Raw genomic sequence first — 18,406 nt, 5'->3', positions numbered from 1 at the left:
CAAATGTTTTCCACAAGCACCTGGAAAACCTCAGCAAAGGGAAACATCTCAATAAAGAAAAATTGTCACACCGGATTTAATTGCCCTTCGGTCCAGAGATGTAGCAGTTTTGCTGGGGAAAGTTGGCATTTTTGAAAAGAAGTACTCTACCAGAAGAGATCCCTGACTTAGAAACAGAAAGAAAGATACAGACAGAGAGACAGACGGACATGGGCATCTCAATTCTCAACTCTGTCACAGTCTTTCTTTGTGGCTTCCAGGAAGCCCAGGATCCTCCCACTTTGTCTGCTTCTCAGGGGAGGTATTTTTTGCGTCTTTCCATGGATGCTGTTGAGTCCTAAGGCAGTATGTTTTGAAAAACATCTTTGATGAAATGTTCTCTCCGAATACCAAATAGTAGCGATACCGATACCACTGTTTACCGGTGACGAGTTCTGCTCCCTTTAATGTTGAAGTTTGAACACTAGAGAAGCACGCCAAGGCAAGCATATTAAGCAGGTTTTATTTAAAATTAGTTATAATACAGACTTCTCCTGGGAAGGAGAAGGGGGCAATGGCTGATGTTCTAGAGTCTCAAGAAGTGAGCGCACCCTGCCTCTTTTATAGATTAAGGTCTTTTGTTCTCCAGTTCTCTCTCCTTCCTGCCTGTTTTGCAGGTGAGATGCATAAAGTGAGAAGCGAATGGGCAGGGGGAGGGTCAAAGTGATTCAGCCAGGCAAGGGCCCAGGGGGCATTAATTAGCAGCTCCTTGCTTGCAGTCCTTGATAAGGGCAGGTATATTTGGTGATCAATGGGCTCCGGAGATCCTTGACATTCCATTCTCCCAAGGGCAGTCTCCAACTTCCAGAGGCAGATGACTTTCATGGCCTTTATTTCCTCGATTTGGTCCCATCCCCTATTTCTACACTAACTGCCTGTCCCCAATTCTGGCTTCAGTGGGAGACGTTGGAGTGATGGGATTCTGAGAGATATTTTGGGAGAGTGAAGAAGAGCCAAAGAAGTTGCCTCTAATGCCCAACGGTTGTCCCACTAATTAGAAGAGGCAGGATGATACCAGTGCTGGGGAGCCTGGCAGAGCATGTGGTCACAGAGACAGGCTCTGCCCCTGTGCCTCCAAAGCAGCCAAGTGGCTAGAACCTGTGGGTGTTTCCTTCAACTCAGAAATGTTGGTTCTGCATTCCAGGATGATAACAGTATTAGAACACAATCCAAATTTCTTTTAAAAATACATTGAGGACGTTCATGTTTTAGTTCCTGGTACTCTTGGTCTTGGATCTATGTAAAGATTTCCTGAAAGAAGCAGAACTATATTGAAACCCATGTGGGACACTTTTCCCCTCGTCAGCCCTTGGTCGGAAGAATGCCTGAAAATTAGTAATGAGGGTACAGCTCAGTGGTAGAGTGCTAGCCTAGCATGTGCCAGGCCCGGGTTCCACACTCCACACTGCAAACATAGATAGATTAATTAATTAATTAAATTATATTTTGCCACTGCTTTGCTCTAAAGAAAAAATATTACAGTTATATATGAAACGTTCTCTATAACATATTTTTTTTTCCTTATTTTAAAAGAAATTAAAATGCTTTTATGGGCACCTTATGACCAGCAGATGGGCTGGCTCTGGGATAAAACCCTGTTGACACTGACATTTTTTTTCTTGATATATTTACTTCTGGATCTAAATATTTGAATTTTAGAGTTTTAATGACCCCTTGCCTTAAAGTCAGTAACTTTATCTAGTGAAAAGTAGAAATTTATTGAATACCCCCAATCCCTTACAGTGGATTTAGAATTTAGAGTTGCAACTTCCACTTAAGTAGTAATATGGGCCACCTACAGCACATGGCCTTGAATGTTCTGGATTTCTTTCTAACGTAGGAGCCATTGTTTTTTAGAACCATGTTTCTCCATTGCATTCATTATCTCATTTTTTTAAATGCAATGTATTCCCCACAATTTAATCTTTCCCATGTGAGTCAAGGCAGTCCCAATGAATGATGAGTTGTGTTATATGCATACTATGATAAACATGTTCTCAGAAATGTTGGAAGTTTTCAAATTTCAAAGAGCCCCTAATCCTGCTCTGAGGTGGTACTGAATTAATCAGCTGGGCTATGCATTCTCTCCCTCCTCTAGTCAATTTCATCCCCTTTGCTGCCTCCTAAACCTCTAGGATCTCCTTGGTATCTTCCATCAGAAGCAAATTATCACATTGTATCTACCATGCACACACTCCCAGCATCCGCACCCACATGCTCTGCCTTCCTGCCTGTCACTGAGAATGAGCAATCGCTGCAGTTATCCCAGGTGAAACCCCGCTTACGCAGTCCCACGGGTCTGCTCGAGGTTATTCCAGGAGCTCTCCCACCTCTCGCTCCTGGGTGAACCCTTCCGTCATTCCTCCCGGCACACAAATGTGCTGCTCGTATTCCACCCGCTTCTTCCACCAGTTCATGTCAAGGGCTTCACTACTCTTTGTGGCAAATCTTGGAAGATAGGTCTGTCTCCTTGCATGGGATTCCTATCCCCATTTTCTCATAAACACAGTCCAATCAGATCATCACCTGTACCTGGGCACCTGACTGCTCTTGCCCAGGACATCAATGATTACTGTGTGACTACACCGTGAGGGTCAATTCTTGGCTCCCATTTTCATGAACGATGGGTGACATTTCAAACAGTCACCTCTTTGGTAATCTTTCTTCACTTAGACTCTGCTCTACCATGTTCTTGTAGCTTTCCTTCTACTGAGCTGGGTGCTATTTTCATGTTCCTGTTTGCTTTTTCCTCTTTGCTCCAAATTCTTTAAAGTGTTCAGGGCTTAGGAGATGCTTCTGAGCACCTTGGTACACAGGGTTCAGTTCATCGTATGCTTTTCAATCTGTAGTTACTCCAGACTGGTCATCTTGACCCCTCCCCTAGCATTAAACAGCATATATCTGCCAGTGATTCCAAAATCTTTTTCTCTTGTATCACACCTTCTCTACTGTATTCAGCTGATATACCACGCGGATACATACTGATCAGCATTTCCACTTGTATGTCAAAGACACAATTCAAACTCAGCATGTCTTGAATCCTGATCTTCTGCACACCCCCACAGCACCCAACTCCTACTCCACAGTCACACCTGTTTTTCTTGTAGCTTTCCCCATCTCAGTGATAGCAACTCCCTCCTTCTAATTTTTGGTCCAAAAATGTCACTTCTGATTCCATTTTTTTCTACCACACCCCATGTGCATCAGCAAATCCTACTACTGCCCACAATCCCAACACTTCCATCCAGATGGGCTGGAATCATCATTTATAAATTCATTTTACATGATCTCCTGGATTCTATTCTTACGCCCTTCAGTTCCCTAATATTCTAAGACAATAGAGCAATCCTTTTAAAATTTAAATTAGGTGATGTCATCTGTCTCATCAGAAATAGTGCAGCGGCTTTCCGCTTCACTCAGTATTCTACTTCAACCAGTATTTTTAGGGGCTGGGAATGTGGTTCAGTGGTAGAGTGCTTGCCTAGCATGCATGAGACCCTAGGTTCTATTCCCAGCACTGCAAAAATAAAAAACAAAACACATACACGTTTTTCTAGAATCCCCTCCAAAGCCCTGCAATACTCAGCTGTCTCATGAATTCCAGAGTCTTCTCAAAGGACTGTGCCTGTGTTTTTCTTGCTAGTTTTAGAACATGCCAGATAGTTTCTTTCTGGATCCTCTGTGCTGATGTATACTGGGAAGGCTGACTCCCTCAACTTGCTGAAGTCTTTGCTTAAATGCCACCTTCTCAATGACCTTGTCCAGGTCAGATTACTCAGGATGCTCACTAATAGCCTCATGCCACTCACCTCTCAACTTCTAAGATGCTACATACCTGAGGTTTTACTGTGTTCATTTTTTATTGTCTACCGACTCCAGCTTAAATAGAAACTCCACAAGGACAAACAGTTTTTAAGAAAATTTGTTTTAGCGTTAATAGACCTTTATTTCATTTATTTATATGTGGTACCAATAATCGAACCCAGTGCCTCACACATGCTAGGCAAACACTCTACCACTGAGCCACAACCCCAGCTCCAGGGTGAGAGACATTTTAATCAGATTTGTTTGCTAATGTGTCTGGATCCCTTAGAATAAGGCTTAGCCCTAACTAACACTAATAAATATGGGTCCAATGAATTTATGCATGCATGGATGCACAGGGCTCTGTACTGTTATTTAATTCACCCTAGAGTGGTATTCTTTTACATTTTATATCTTATTTATTATGTGTCTACTTCCACGAAATCAGTTGCCTTTCTACTCATGGTATCCCTCATTTGTTGTGTGGAGTATGAGATAACAGCGTACCTTAGAAATGAATGTTTACAGGAACAAGGGCTCAGACATTTCTGCCCCGTCCCTGTTGTGACTGGCTACACCTCCTCCTTTGCGCTATTGTCTAAAACATTTTATTTTGTGCCTGCTACGTTCTAACCACACTGTTAGTGTTTTGTGGGCATAGATGACTTTTATTTTTATAGCCTTATGAGTCTAGATATTACTAAGGTTATTTAATAAGTGGAAATATTGAAGATTGGGAGTGGGGGCAGTTAATGATATTATAAGTGATCAAACTATTTAGTAGTGGAGTAGAATTCAGATTTTGGTTGACTTGCTTCTAAGGTATTCTTAACCATATGGATACATGGCCACTTTCTGAGGGAGAAAAGTGCATGGGATACCTGGCAGTATGTCAGTCAAAATGATCATGTTACGTGTACCTTGGCTTTTAAATATTATTCCAGACTGACTGAAACATAAAAAGACATGAAAATGGAGGTATTCCTATGTAGTGGAACTCAATATAGGAACATAAAAATGCTGAGGGATGGAAAATAATAGAAGAATACATCACAAGTATTTCAAAGTCTGGAACAGAGATCAATGACCCAAGGATTTTATTTTTTAAATTTTTAAATTGAAAAAGAAACTTGAAGGCAGAGAGAAGAGAGCAAGCAGAGCTCATCACTTATAATTAACAAGTATTAATATTTTGTCAAATTTGCTTCAAATCCTCTTTTTTCTCCCTAATTGCCTTCTTCTCCCTCTGTCTCCAGAAATAATTGCTACTAAGAATTTGGTATATGTTCCCCAGTTCAGATTTATCCTTTTATTATACATGCATCTATAAATAACGTATAGCACTCATTATATTTTCTTATTGTTCTTCTGTAACTTGACATTTGTTCTCTGAGATCTAGTCCTATTAAGACCAAGGCTGTTATTTCCAACAATTCTTCACTTAGAAAACTGCTGTTTTGTGGCAAATAGTGGCCAGCGTTAAAGGTATGTTGTTCATTTTGCCACTTTTTCAGAAGACTGACTTCTTCTAAAAGTCTCCCATGATAAGCATTATAAAAACACAATGACACAGCACATTTAGCTTTTCAGCAGTTCTGAGTGGATAGCGTAAAGCTCCTCTTTATACATATACCTCTAGATACAGGGTCCCCTCCTGAGCTGCTCTGTTCCAGGTGAACCCTCAATGGGGATAGAGAGTAATAGCCAGGAGGGGGCTGGGTTCCTGACTCTACCAACGTTGAGAGTGAAGTCCTTTAGTGGGATTTAGTTCCTGGCATTGTGGAAACCGACTGGTTACATCACTCACACCTCGGAAACAACAGTGCTGATGGTGTAGTATTCAGCTGTGATGACATAAGTTTTTTTGTTTTTTGTTTTCTAAACAATTTAGCTAGCTTCTGCCTTCTATTCCTGATTTCCTTTTTTGAATTTGGCTTAGTGTGACTCAACAACTCTCTGTAAGTCAACAGCTGCCAGATGCTAAATGTAATTAAGGCTTTACATGTATTCGTAACCTACAACATGTGTTTGGAACACAGGAAGCAAGGTGGGGAAGGAGGAAAAGGAAGACTCTTGACTCAGTTTCAATTATCCTCTGCCTGTTTAATGGATGCTAATGGGCCCTGGGAAAAGATGATCTTACCATCTTCCATAAGCTCAGTGGCTTGATGCTTAACATGGTTTTAGACAAGTACCTAAATCTAACAGCCGCTGGTGAGAAAAGATTTGATTTAAAAGAAATGTTTTACAACAAAAATATATCATTAGCACTTTTCCCAAAATATTTGTGGTGGATATACAGAGACTGATTAGTGACTGAGTCAGCTATCTGCTACACATACATTTCACCTGATCATAGACTGGGATCCATCCATCTCACTAGATGTCAGACTGCAGATGAGTTAATTAACTCTTGAGATCTAGAATAATCCTTCAGTGATGAGAAAGTCAAAATGTTTTCAAAACATCAAGCACATGATGGAAACAGGGACCTTGATGAGTGTGGTGAATGCAAATGTCATTTGCCTTTGTCAGAGTTTCATTTCATGTTGGTAGCTTTCCTCCTCATACACCAAATAAAAAAGCAAATAAAATAAGAACAAAAAATGAGGTAAAAAAATCTGAGCACTGAATCACAGGCCCATAGTTGGCTTCCATTGAGAGTAAGAGTCTGCTGTCAGAACTGTAGCAGGGAAGCTGGCCCTTGGACTTGAAGCAAGAAAAGACCGGAAACAGATTCTCACAGTAAGACAGCAAACCTGACAAGAGACAGGAGGTGAAGAGAGGGACAGGCCTTGGACAGAAGCAGATGCCAGTCTTTTCAACAGTTAAGAATCCTCAATTTAGGCCCTTGCGATTTTGAAAATTAAAATAAGCTAATGTGAGCTAAAATTAGATATAATTAAGTGCATAAGAAATTAAACCTTCATAATTAAGAATGAAAAAATTAAACAATTGATTTTGATCTTTAAACTCTTGAAACAATAGAATTTTTTCAGTTGTATGGTATCACCTATCAATGTCTAATAGAAAACCTGAACATCAACACCTATGAAGCAATGTAAACCTTAGAAATAAAATGCAACTTATTAAAATAAAGAGTAGTTCAGTCTATAGTAAATATGGGCTCAGGCACAATTAAAGAGAGAATTAGCCAACCGGAAAAATAATCATAAGAAGTCAGCAAAACATAGCACAGAGAACAAATACATTGAAATACAATAAATTAAAGGAAAAGAACATTTCTCTACTGTTTAATTAGTAGAGAAGATAGAATATATATTAGTGCATAAATATTTAAAAGAGGCGATGGCTCAGCTTTTTAAAATTAAGAAATCATGAATCCCCATACAAATTGGAGGTCTAGCATATATTAAGTAGATTATAACTCTAAATAGAGTAAAATCCCCAAAAGCATCCTTTAAAAATATGTGAAGAGATATCTAGAAAGCCTATAGACAATTAAGTGGAATTTTAGTAAATTTATTAAGCCATAAGGAAGTAGAGATGAGAGAGTGGTAGGAAGGAACAAACAGGAAAAACAACAAAATAACAAACCTAAGTACAGTCGTATCAATACTTAGATGAAATAAATGTAAATGGACTGTCTTGCTAATTAAAAGACAGAGGTTGTCAGGTTATAAACATAGTAAGTCCTAATTACAGGCTGGCTACAAAAAACATATTTGAATTATAAAGACATAGGTAAGTTGGAAGTGAGGAAATTGGAGATGGAATTATCATGTTTATCATTGATGTTAGATATAAGTATGTTGGCTTCACTGTTTTGTATGCAGCAAAATAGAATTCAAACTCTCAAGTATTATTAGAGAAAACAATTTCAAATTGATAAGACAATCTGTTCATCCTGGAGAAGTAAAGGTCTAAGTGCCTAGTAATGTTTTATAGTGAAAGATAGGCAGGGGTGATGTGAGGAAGAATAAGAACAGAGAACAGTACTGAAGAAAGAAGGAAGAAGCAAATGTAATTACAGATCTATCACCAATAGAAGATCCAGAACAAAAATAATCAAAGAGGGAACGGAGAATTTGAACATTGTTGATCATCATGACCCTAATGGACATTTACAGCATACTACACACAAGAACTCAGGGATCACAGGGTTCTACAGGAGAACATTCCACAGTCTATACTACAGGCTTCCTATAAAACTCCATCAATTTTAGGATGAAAATACCAGACTCTTCATTCTTTGTTCACTATGTACTTAAATTAAAAATCAATAACTGGAAAATCTAAACAAGACCCAGATATATACCCTAGATATAAAGTTACACATTTAGAACTAACACATAGATCAAAAACTACACGAGAATTTAGAAAATATTTGGAAATGAATGATTATATATCCAAATTTGTGTGATAGAGGTAAGGAAGGAAAAATTATAGGTTTGCATACTCATTTAAAAGATGAAAGTTATTTTCAGATCAGTTATCTGGATGGGCACCTCAGGAACCCAAAAAGGATAAATAAGCAAAACTTGAAACTGAGTGGAAAAAGAGAAAATTGTAAAGGAATATGTCAAATCTGGTCCATTGAAAAAAAAAAATTGATGAAATTGATAAACCCCCAACAAGAATAATCAAGAATTAAAGGAAATATGCAGATTTTCCAGGTCAGGAATAGAAGAGTGAATATTGTTATAGATCTCACTGATATTCAATGTATAGATAGTACCATAAATTTAAAACAACTTCGATGAAATAAAGAAACATGCAAATTCCCTGTAAAACTCAAGAATACTACAAAAACACATCTTGCCTCAAAAGTCCTTATTAAAGACAGAATCAGTTTTCATTGATTCAATGATTCAGTCTATTATTAGAAAGTTAAAAATAATGCCAAACCTATATGTAACTGTAAAGTAGAGTAGATACACATAAAGCAAACATTGATAACATTGTAGGAAGAAATACCCATCATAGTGGGAAATTTCTTTTAGTTTTTGTTAGGGCAAACAAATATCATGTTAATGTCAGTGTGCAGAAATGCATAACCTGAGATGCTCCAAAAAAACTAAAGGCCAAATGTTTTCTCTGATTTGCAGAAGCTAATTCACACTGGGGGTGGGGCTAGGGAAGAATAGAATTACTTTATTTAGGTAGAGGGTAGTAAAGGCAGGGGAAGGGGTATGGAGGAAGGAATGATAGTAGAGTAGAACAGACATTATGGCCTCATGTACATGTATGACTATATGATCGATGTGATCCTGCAATATGAATAATCAGAAAAATGAGAGATTACACTCTCGTTATGTATGATCTATGAAAATGTATAAATGCATTCTATTGTCACGTACAACTAATTAGAACAAATAAAATTTTAAATAATTTTTTAGAAAAGGAAGCATGGCCAGGTAGCGTGGTGCATACCTGTGATACAAGCAGCTCAGGAGGCTGAGTCAGGAGGATTGCAAGTTTAAAGCCTGCCTCAGTAATTTAATGAGGCCCTAAGGAAATTAGCAAGACACGTCTCAAAGTAAAAATATAAAATGGGTTGGGCATGCAGCTCAGTGGTTAACCATAGCTGGGTTTAATTCCTGGTCCTCCCCACTGCGAAGAAAAAAAAATTACTGAAAAAATGAAGCATGGTTGAACACAAAGACAAAGGATCAAATATTAAGGGTGTAGAAAAGAATAACTGAATGAGCCCAAAGAAAAGAGTACTTTGTATACATAAAGGTAGAAATGGAGAAACTAAAAAGTGTACACAGACAGTAAGATCAAAAAGGCAGAATTTTGCTTCGTTGAAAGAAAAAATAATCATCATTGGTAAAGCCAATCTAGTAAAAAGAAAGAAGGCATAATAAATAATATGAGGAATGAAAATAAAAGCATCATTCTATAAATCCAGAATAAATTTAGAAATTCCAGCACTACATGGATAACTTTGTGCCAACCCATTTGAAACAGATTAAATCATCACACTCCTACTGAAATTCATTGTTCCCAAACTTTCTAAATCAACTCAAGGGGAAAACAGAAATGGTGAGTAATCTTATAATCTAGAAATAAATCTCTTTCCTTTGTCTGTAAGTGCTGATCATCAGAGCAGCCCTCTGTGTTGCTCTGTGGCATGCAATGTTATAAAAGAATTTTTACTTGCTTGATCTAATTCTGTGTGACCCTATGAAGGTAGGTGCTATTTTAGGTGCATTGTAAAAATGTGTAAAGGAAGACTCAGCAGAAGTAGTTAGTTTAAAAACTATTATGGTTGACTTAGCCCTGGTTTATACTATTATAATATATTAAAATACATGCTAGTTTATAGGACTGTTCTAATTATCGGGACAACTCGACACGAAAACATTTAGGATTGTGCCTGCCACATTGCAAAGAACTTAGCAAATGTCAGCTGATGCAGTAGTCACTCTGGGACATGTAGACTATCCCCTGACGTGCAACTCTCCTTTCTTCCCTCCGATTATAAAAGTTGGAGAGGCAGAGCCTTGAATGGTCAGTTGACTGGTAGCATTTATAAAGTGCTTGCATAAGATAACTGATTGGTATCATTTTCAATAGTGGGATTGGTACTTAGCCTTGGAATTTCCAACAACAGAAAAGAGTCCCTTGCTTGGGGTTCCTGGACATTTCATTTCTTTTTGTGAACTGCTCATTGTTTGGAAAGCCCTTTTTTGTAACTGCTTCTGGATTTTCCAAATTGGGCTTTGCTCAGGTTGGAATGGAAAAACACCACCACCTCAAAGCAGAATACCACCATCACCTTTATCTTTGAAAGTCACACAGCTTGTGTAAAAACCTGGGACCCTGGAAACTCCTGCTGCCCTGGCCACGTTGGTCCTTCTGTGATTTGGAGTGTGTTTGCTTACATATGAGTGTTTCTAGTTAAACAAAGCTTGTAAAAGTCTTGACACATCAGACATTTATATAGATTAAAACAATTAGTCTAAACATTTAGAAATATGAAAGTATTAATATTTTAGGTATTACATATACAAGAAAATTGTGATTCCTAAAGCGTATTTTTAAAACATAAATATTTGGCTTAAATTTTTATGAATAGTAATGTGTGTACACCCACTCTGTGGTTTTAAGCTATGGGATTTTTGGTGAACAGTTTTGTCAACATTTGGGAAAATATCTGAATGTGTAAAAGCAGATGAACTTTAGAAGAGCATTAAGAGAGTTTACGTGAAGAATTTTAGTATATGTGAGCATAAAACATTAGAATTCATAAGTAGTTTCCTCAGTGGCTTGCAAAATTTTGATCACTGCATATACAAATACATAAATGTTTATATTTGTATGAATACAATGCTTTAGGTAATGTTGGTAATGAGACTGATTATTTTGTATAGCTCCAAGATATCTGTAATTGCTCCACATTTAAATATAAGGTATTCATATTAAATATAGAGTAATGATTTGGCAATACATTTTGATTAATCAAACATAAATAAAAAATATATTTTATTGCCTATAATTGCCATCTTTTTCCAGATAATATTCCATTTGACAAAAGCTAAGGTATCCGGTCAAATATTTCAATTACTGCGATTAAAAGGACTATAATGTATGATCTGTACCTTTTTCTCAAATACCCTCTAGAAAAATTTATAGTCCACATTTATTCCTGGCTTTAAAATGTAGAATCTAACATTTACCCAAGAAAAGTGACCCATGTTTGTTTACAAGAGATTCTCTTTGTTTTAGGATAAATGATCCTGGAAAAAATTCCCTTAAGAAAGGAATTAATGTTTAAAACAACCAATAATTTATATTAAATAGTGAAAGTCATTCATTGCAACTTTATCTTCAAAAACCAAAACTGATATTCAAAAATATATTTTAGTTGATACTTAATACTATTCCAACTGTTCAATATCATTTTGAAAGGTAAAGAATTATAATTTTAGGGTGGGGCATAATACTTTTTTTTAACAAAATTGTGTGATTATACAATATTTCATCCTTTTGTTGTAGCCTTACATTTGCATAATTATAGAGGGTCAGTCATAAAAAAAAAGTTATCTGATGGATTCTTTAGTTTTCCTAGGGGGTCCTTATGAATCTTTCATTTCAATCATTGTTGTTCCTCATTCAAGTTAAGACCTACTCTAGACTGATGCATTGAGGTGCCCTGCTATGAAACTCTGGATCTGAGGTCTTCTGTTTTAGTGAGTCTCCTCTGGCACTGAGCCAATGGGGAAAGTGGGCCCATCGCAATGTGACTGCAAGTTGGAAGTGAAAGTCCTGAGTCCCCCTTGGTCTGCTTTGCCAGGGCAGCAGGTGATGGACTGGGGGAAGGCTGCCTCTGTTGCTGAGTGGGGTTGGGTTAAACCTCCCAGCCAGGCCATGGCAGATACCTGGGAAAGACTGGTGCTACTCACATTTCCAACCAGAGAGGTGAAATTTAACCTGCAGCCTCCTCTAATTCCCTTAGGGAGGGGAAGGGGTTGGGACTAGGAAGACAGGATCCCCTCATGGCTGCCACTGACAACACTGGGAGCAATCAGGAGAGACTCGTGACTACTGGGTGAGGATGAATGTTCTGGCTCCCCACTTCATTATTATTCCTTCCATCCCAGCATGTTTGAAGAGGTAAGACCTGTGTTACAGCAGCCTGTGGTTTGGGCTTATTTTGTCTGCTCCCACGGGTGTCCTCAATTTGCAGTCTTTTCCACCCCTAGGTCTAGGATGCAAGAGGCAAAAGGAAAACTCAGGGAACTCTCCATGTAGTTCCTGAGCCCCAGACCTTACAAGGACTGTCTTTTTCTTTTTCCCTCTCGGAATCTCATGAGGTTTTTATATGTGATGTCCAAGGATTTTAGCTTTGCTTAGTGGGAAAAGTAGAGGCAAGTGGGATACTTTCTCTGCCTCCAGAAACAAGTTTGTTAGATGATCTTTTGAAGTCCTCGTCACTATCCAATGACACCATTTCCATTTTCTCTAGTTAAATTGGCTTAGTTTTGATTCTGTCACCTTGCTTCTGGTCCTGGTATTTGTCTACCATCACTTTGTTGACTTTATGAATATCTGTATTTTATAAGCCTTACAATGTGATTCCACACTGGCACCATATTCCTCTGCTATCAGGAAGAAGTTGGTGACATAGACATTGATAGGGTAGCTCATGCTGCTAGTAAGTGAACCCGGGTGGATGGGAATTCATTGTAAAAGTGATCCTCAGTGACTGTCACAGAGTTGCAACAGCTTTTATGTCCACATGTAAAATGTCTTCTTTAACTTTTGGGGGGCTTAGAAAGTAACAGGTAATAGTTTTCTACATTACATTCCACCCATTACTACAGTTTCCTTTGTCTTCTTGCCCTCATAGTAGAAAATCTTCTCAAGTGCTGACATTTTCAGCGCTATTTGTATACCCTGGTATTACCATGATGTGATAATTCTGACTTAGCTACATATGTGCCTCTCCTAGTTAAAGGTTATTTCCAAAGTGCAAGAAACTGGTAAAAACTTAGAAAATAGAGCCAAGATCACAAGGCACTCACTCCTTGGACTTGTGTCCCCAAATAGAATTAGTGGGTCAAAGGACAATACTTGTTATCTCTTGTGAAATTTCGCTCTAAAGATTCCGTGAAGGGGACCTGGATTATATCCCAAGGTTATAATTGAGGAGAGGCATCCTAAAGACAAAGAGAATTATCAAGAGAGTAAGTTTTGAAGACTGGTTTTCCCCTGCCTTGGTCACCTCACCGTTAACATCTTCTCCCAATACTATAACTAAAATTGCATGATGTAACTATCATACATTTTGTGTGATCATTCATTTATAGAAATATTGACTCTGGCCTCCATATCATAATAGGGGGCCACACTGGGCAACTTTCTGGCAACAGCCATCAAATATATACCTGAAAGTAAATGAAATTGGCACGCTGTCTACATCCACTTTAATCAGCAGGATCAGGGAGGTTGCAGGCAGGTAGAGGGTAAACATGTTCCATGAATACAGAAATATTGTGCCTCCTCTGTATCTTTCTGCAAGACAGTAAAGAAGGAATGAAGTATTGACTGCTTTCCCCTAGAAATATTAGCTTGGAGAATCACACAATGACTGGTCTCTCTCTTCCATTCAAAGCTGCCCTGGAGTTTAATAAAGACATAATTACACAAGATGAATTAGAGCAAAATCAGTCTTCTATCAATGAGCAAAGTAAGTGGAAAAAAATAAGTTGACTTAGTATTAAAATTTCCCCACAGTCTTTTCTATTCTGAGCTCAAGTGTGTAACATGGGGATTTGTGCTGTTAGGTGAACTACCTTAAATACAGTGGTCTGAGATCAATTCAAATAGGAGAATGTTTAGAAAAACTGGGTGTGGTCCGAACTAAGGGGGCATGGAGCAAACGTCCAGTGTCCCCAAGTTTTCACCCATGCTACCTGAAAAACTGGTGGACCAACAGTGCAAACATGGAAGGCTGGGTCCAAGATGCTCTTCCGTAGCTCTTGTCCTTATCCTATGTAGTATTTATTACCTTATAGATTGCACTTTGTTTATGTGATTCTTTGATTAATGTCTCTTTCTGCATTTGACTGTAAATGTCATAGACTGTATTTTTATAATACTCACTGTTATATCCCCAATGCCTAGCACAGCACTAAGAACAATAAATATTTGTTGAATGATTTAATAAATGATAGACTACTTTTCCCCTGTGCTCTGGGTAAGGTTCACCAGTTCCATTGTGGTAAGCCAGCAAACCTGAGCCAAGCTTGGTTCAGAGTCTATTCTGAGTAGTTAAGAATGGAGTTCCTATTTTTTTATATCAGTAGAGAGAAAGACGAACAAATCAGGGTTTGTCGGAGGTGGGGTGGGGGGGAGGATTCAGCATTGGGGAGAGATGGTTTTGTTCAAAAATGAAGATGAAGATAAAAATGGAAGATAAAGATGAGTTTCTAAGATAATTTTTTGAGGAAACAATTTTGTTTTTAGAGGAAAAAAAAAAAAAAAAAAACCCTCTTTTCTATAAGGGAATTTGAACTTGCTCATTTGCTTTCTCCCTGTGAATTTCGGGCAGGACCTGCAGTTTTTTTTTTTTTACAGTGCTGGTCATTTGTGACTTGGAATCTATGAGTTAGGATGTATTTTTTCTTATCTAAGCTTTACAATGTCTGCATTTTTTTTTCTAACCTGATTCATGAGGATGGCAAGTTTCTCTCAACATAAAAATAACCAGGTGAATTTCTTATCATGGAATAAATTTGAAACCAAAGGGGCACCTGTTCATTCCATGTTTTCCCTTGGCCCAGGCCCGCTATTGCCTATCACCAGAGGTACTCAGGTCAGGTACTCAGGTCAGGAAAGGCACCTTTCCTCAAACAACTGTTCCTTTTACCCCAGAAGGTCTTTGAAACTAGGGCTAGATAATAAGATTAGGAAACTAAAAGGAAAGTTGCCTTAGCATGTACCCATTCCTTTTTAGGTGGAATTATATGGCTAAAACTCTCACTGAAAGAATAAAATAAAAAGCATGTTTTAGTCTGTGTTGTTTTCATCTATAAAGAAGTACATTTCATGAACTGTAAAGATGAGAGAATGTTAATACTAATCGACACAACTTTTTTTCTAAATCAGAATGAGGAAAGTAACGGTAGAGAAAAAATAGTTTTGTAATATTAGTCATATACAAACTCAGTACCTTCTCTTTTATAGCCAATGAGACTGAAATATGCATTTTAGTGTATAATTATGAGACAATACCTAATTAGCAAGAATGCAAACAGGAACAGAGTGCACCAGGCAGAGAATTTCAACCAACCTGGTAAACTATGCACAGAGAATAAACAGCAACCCTCAGTACTGTGCAGACGGCACAGGTAGAGAGAGATCACTCTGCTGACAGGAGTCTGCTCAGGTTGGCTTTCCAGTGACTAAGTCTCTCTCAGCAGAGACAGTTAGGTATAGAAGTGGGTGTCCTTCCCCTTGCACAATTAAATAAGGGGGAGATCACCATGCAATGAAGACAGAAGAGTAAACTCCCAGAATAAAAGCACACCTGTTAAAATTAAAGTCACACTAAATTAATTTAAACAGTCCTCTTAAAGTAAAAGCTGAAAAATACTATCGTGTGTGTGGATTTTCATCGAGTAACATTAATATTATTAATTATCATAGAATGATATCACAGGTTTGGAGATATGAATGATGGAAAATGGCCCTAAATTGAAAAATAGAGAGAGAGGGTCAACTCCTAGCTTTGGTGTTATTTATAAGATTTTTCTCCACAAACAGCATGGAAGTGTGTTTATTTTCACTACATTTTTTCATTGTTGTGATTTGGTTAAAGACTAAAGAAATCTGCTTTATACATCTCCAAATACAGGGGGCTTCATAATTCCATCTAATTTGCATGGACACCTTTAAATATCTTTTCATGAAGCTGAGCTAACAGTAAAGCACACAACAAAACAGGACATTCAATGTGCAGAAAATGGGTTGCTGGGTTAGCTGTTGATTGAGACTGCTTGACACCACAGAAAGAGCTCAGGGTCCACAGATATAGAGGTGAATCCAGGATCCAGCCCTGGCCCCGGTGTGACCTGGCACACCTCATTCAACATCTCTTTGCAGAGAGGTGATACAATTCCTGGGCTGTTCTGAGGTTTAAATGAGGTAAAGTCTGTGAAGTGGCTGGCCCAACACCTAAAACACAGCAGCCCAAGTTGCTAATAAGTGCCTGTTTCCTTTGCTTCCCATCAACCTGTGGGTTCGCCCTGCATATCCCTCAGGTACAAGCATTCATTTCTCACAGGGGAAGCCTAGTGGTGGTCTTAAATTTTGTAAGCCAAGATAAATTATTTGATGCCATTTGGAAACAAAAGGACCACTCTTCCTCTTTCAGATTCTGATTTCAGTAACATGTAACATAGATTCCTTAAAAATAAAAGCCATTTGGTCTATATTATCACATAAGGGACATGGTGATTCTGAGAGGAATTTAAGGGATTAATACCCAGATTTAACAGGTAACAAAGCAGGCTCACAGAGTTAAGAGATTTGCCACAAATGAACCTATACCCACTGGAACTGACTTCCGTGTCTTCCTCTCCTCACGCACATTTATGAGAAGGTTAAGGTTTTATGACACACACACACACAAAATCACACTTGGATTGGATTTAGGTCTGACCACCATCTAAATGGGTGACCTTCAATTGGTCACTTAAATTCTCTGGTCCTCAGTTTCCTTACCTATAAAATAACTCCTATAGTATCTTACTAGCAAGTAAATTACTTGGCAAGTTGTAAATTTCTTTAAGATATAAAAATAAAGTTTTATAAAGCCAAAGATGCCCAAGAAAATGATTGGTATAAGAATAGCCATTATGATAAGTACAGTGTTTATTTATCTACATGGTGCTAGCTAGACAACAGTGTCAAAATGCCTCAAAATCTCTGAAATGAAACCTAAGTATGCCATCGTTAGACTGACATTTATATCTTTGTATTCATTTGTTTCAAATGTATCCCAATATCCTGAATACTCCTAAGATCTGTTTCCATATACAGTAGCAAATCAGATATTTGCTTTTTTTTTTTTTTTTTTTTGTAATAATGCATTTAACTTTCTAAAGCGTTACACAGATTTTAATCCCTGTCTCTGTCACTGTCCCTCTAGGAACTAACTTCACCCTTGCAGAACTGGGGATCTGTGAGCCCTCCCCGCACCGAAGTGGCTACTGTTCCGACATGGGGATCCTTCACCAGGGCTACTCCCTGAGCACGGGGTCTGACGCCGACTCTGACACCGAGGGCGGGATGTCTCCGGAACATGCCATCAGACTGTGGGGGAGAGGGATAAAATCCAGGCGCAGTTCCGGCCTGTCGAGTCGTGAAAACTCAGCCCTTACTCTCACTGATTCAGACAACGAAAATAAGTCAGATGATGAGAACGGTAGGTCCACTTCGAAAATATCTTTGAATATTCCGTGCACTGCAGGACGTGGGGCTTGGGAGGTGTTTTGGTCTTCTAATAAAGAGGCATAACAGAACCATTCATTTTCATTTAAATCGACCTTGTCTACCCAGTCTGAGCTGGGGGAAATAAGCCAGCAACCCTCCAGCACACAAGAACTGAGGAGAGAATTATAAAATCACATTTTGATGATAACCTGATATTCAGGCATAGTCAGTGGGTCTTATTAGCAAGTAAATTACATGGCAAAAGAGGCAGCCTGATAAACTATGACCTGCACCTGCAGAATGTCCTCTCTCTACCAGTTTCTAGGTCTTGGTATTGATTTCCCCTTCCCAGTAAATGGCAACCTGGGTTATTTTTTTCATGAAGATCTCTTAAGACTCCTACCTTATCTGAGACTTTCATTTCCAGGCAGCAATGCCTCATATCCGTATTGAAGATCAAACTTAGAACACATGCTCTGGAGCTTAATAATGACAAATAGGAAGAGGCTTGTCTTCGGAAAAGTCTTCTCTGCACACTTACTTTTTCCCCTCGGTACCTATGTAGGTTAATGGCGTCCCACGTCTAATATCACAAATCGTTGTTGCCTGTCCATCAGCTTTGTAGGTGGGTTTTAATGAAACTTTGAAAATTAAA

General features: G+C 38.3%; 1 protein-coding gene across 1 annotated transcript in view; it reads left to right on the top strand.

Annotated features, from left to right (window-relative positions):
• Positions 1–18,204, top strand: part of LOC306664260 (teneurin-2-like) — a gene marked incomplete at its 3' end in the record, with an annotated part of 356,427 nt that extends 338,223 nt beyond the window's left edge. Inside the window, exons 4-5 of the mRNA XM_079145108.1 lie at positions 17,468–17,743; positions 18,179–18,204. Coding sequence (XP_079001234.1) covers positions 17,468–17,743; positions 18,179–18,204 — 302 coding nt within the window. The remainder of the gene's footprint in view (positions 1–17,467; positions 17,744–18,178) is intronic.
• Positions 18,205–18,406: the final 202 nt, after the last annotated feature.

This window comes from Sciurus vulgaris, assembly GCF_902686455.1.
Source record: "Sciurus vulgaris genome assembly, chromosome: 6".
NCBI lineage: Eukaryota > Metazoa > Chordata > Mammalia > Rodentia > Sciuridae > Sciurus > Sciurus vulgaris.
This window is presented reverse-complemented; position numbering and strand designations above follow the sequence as displayed.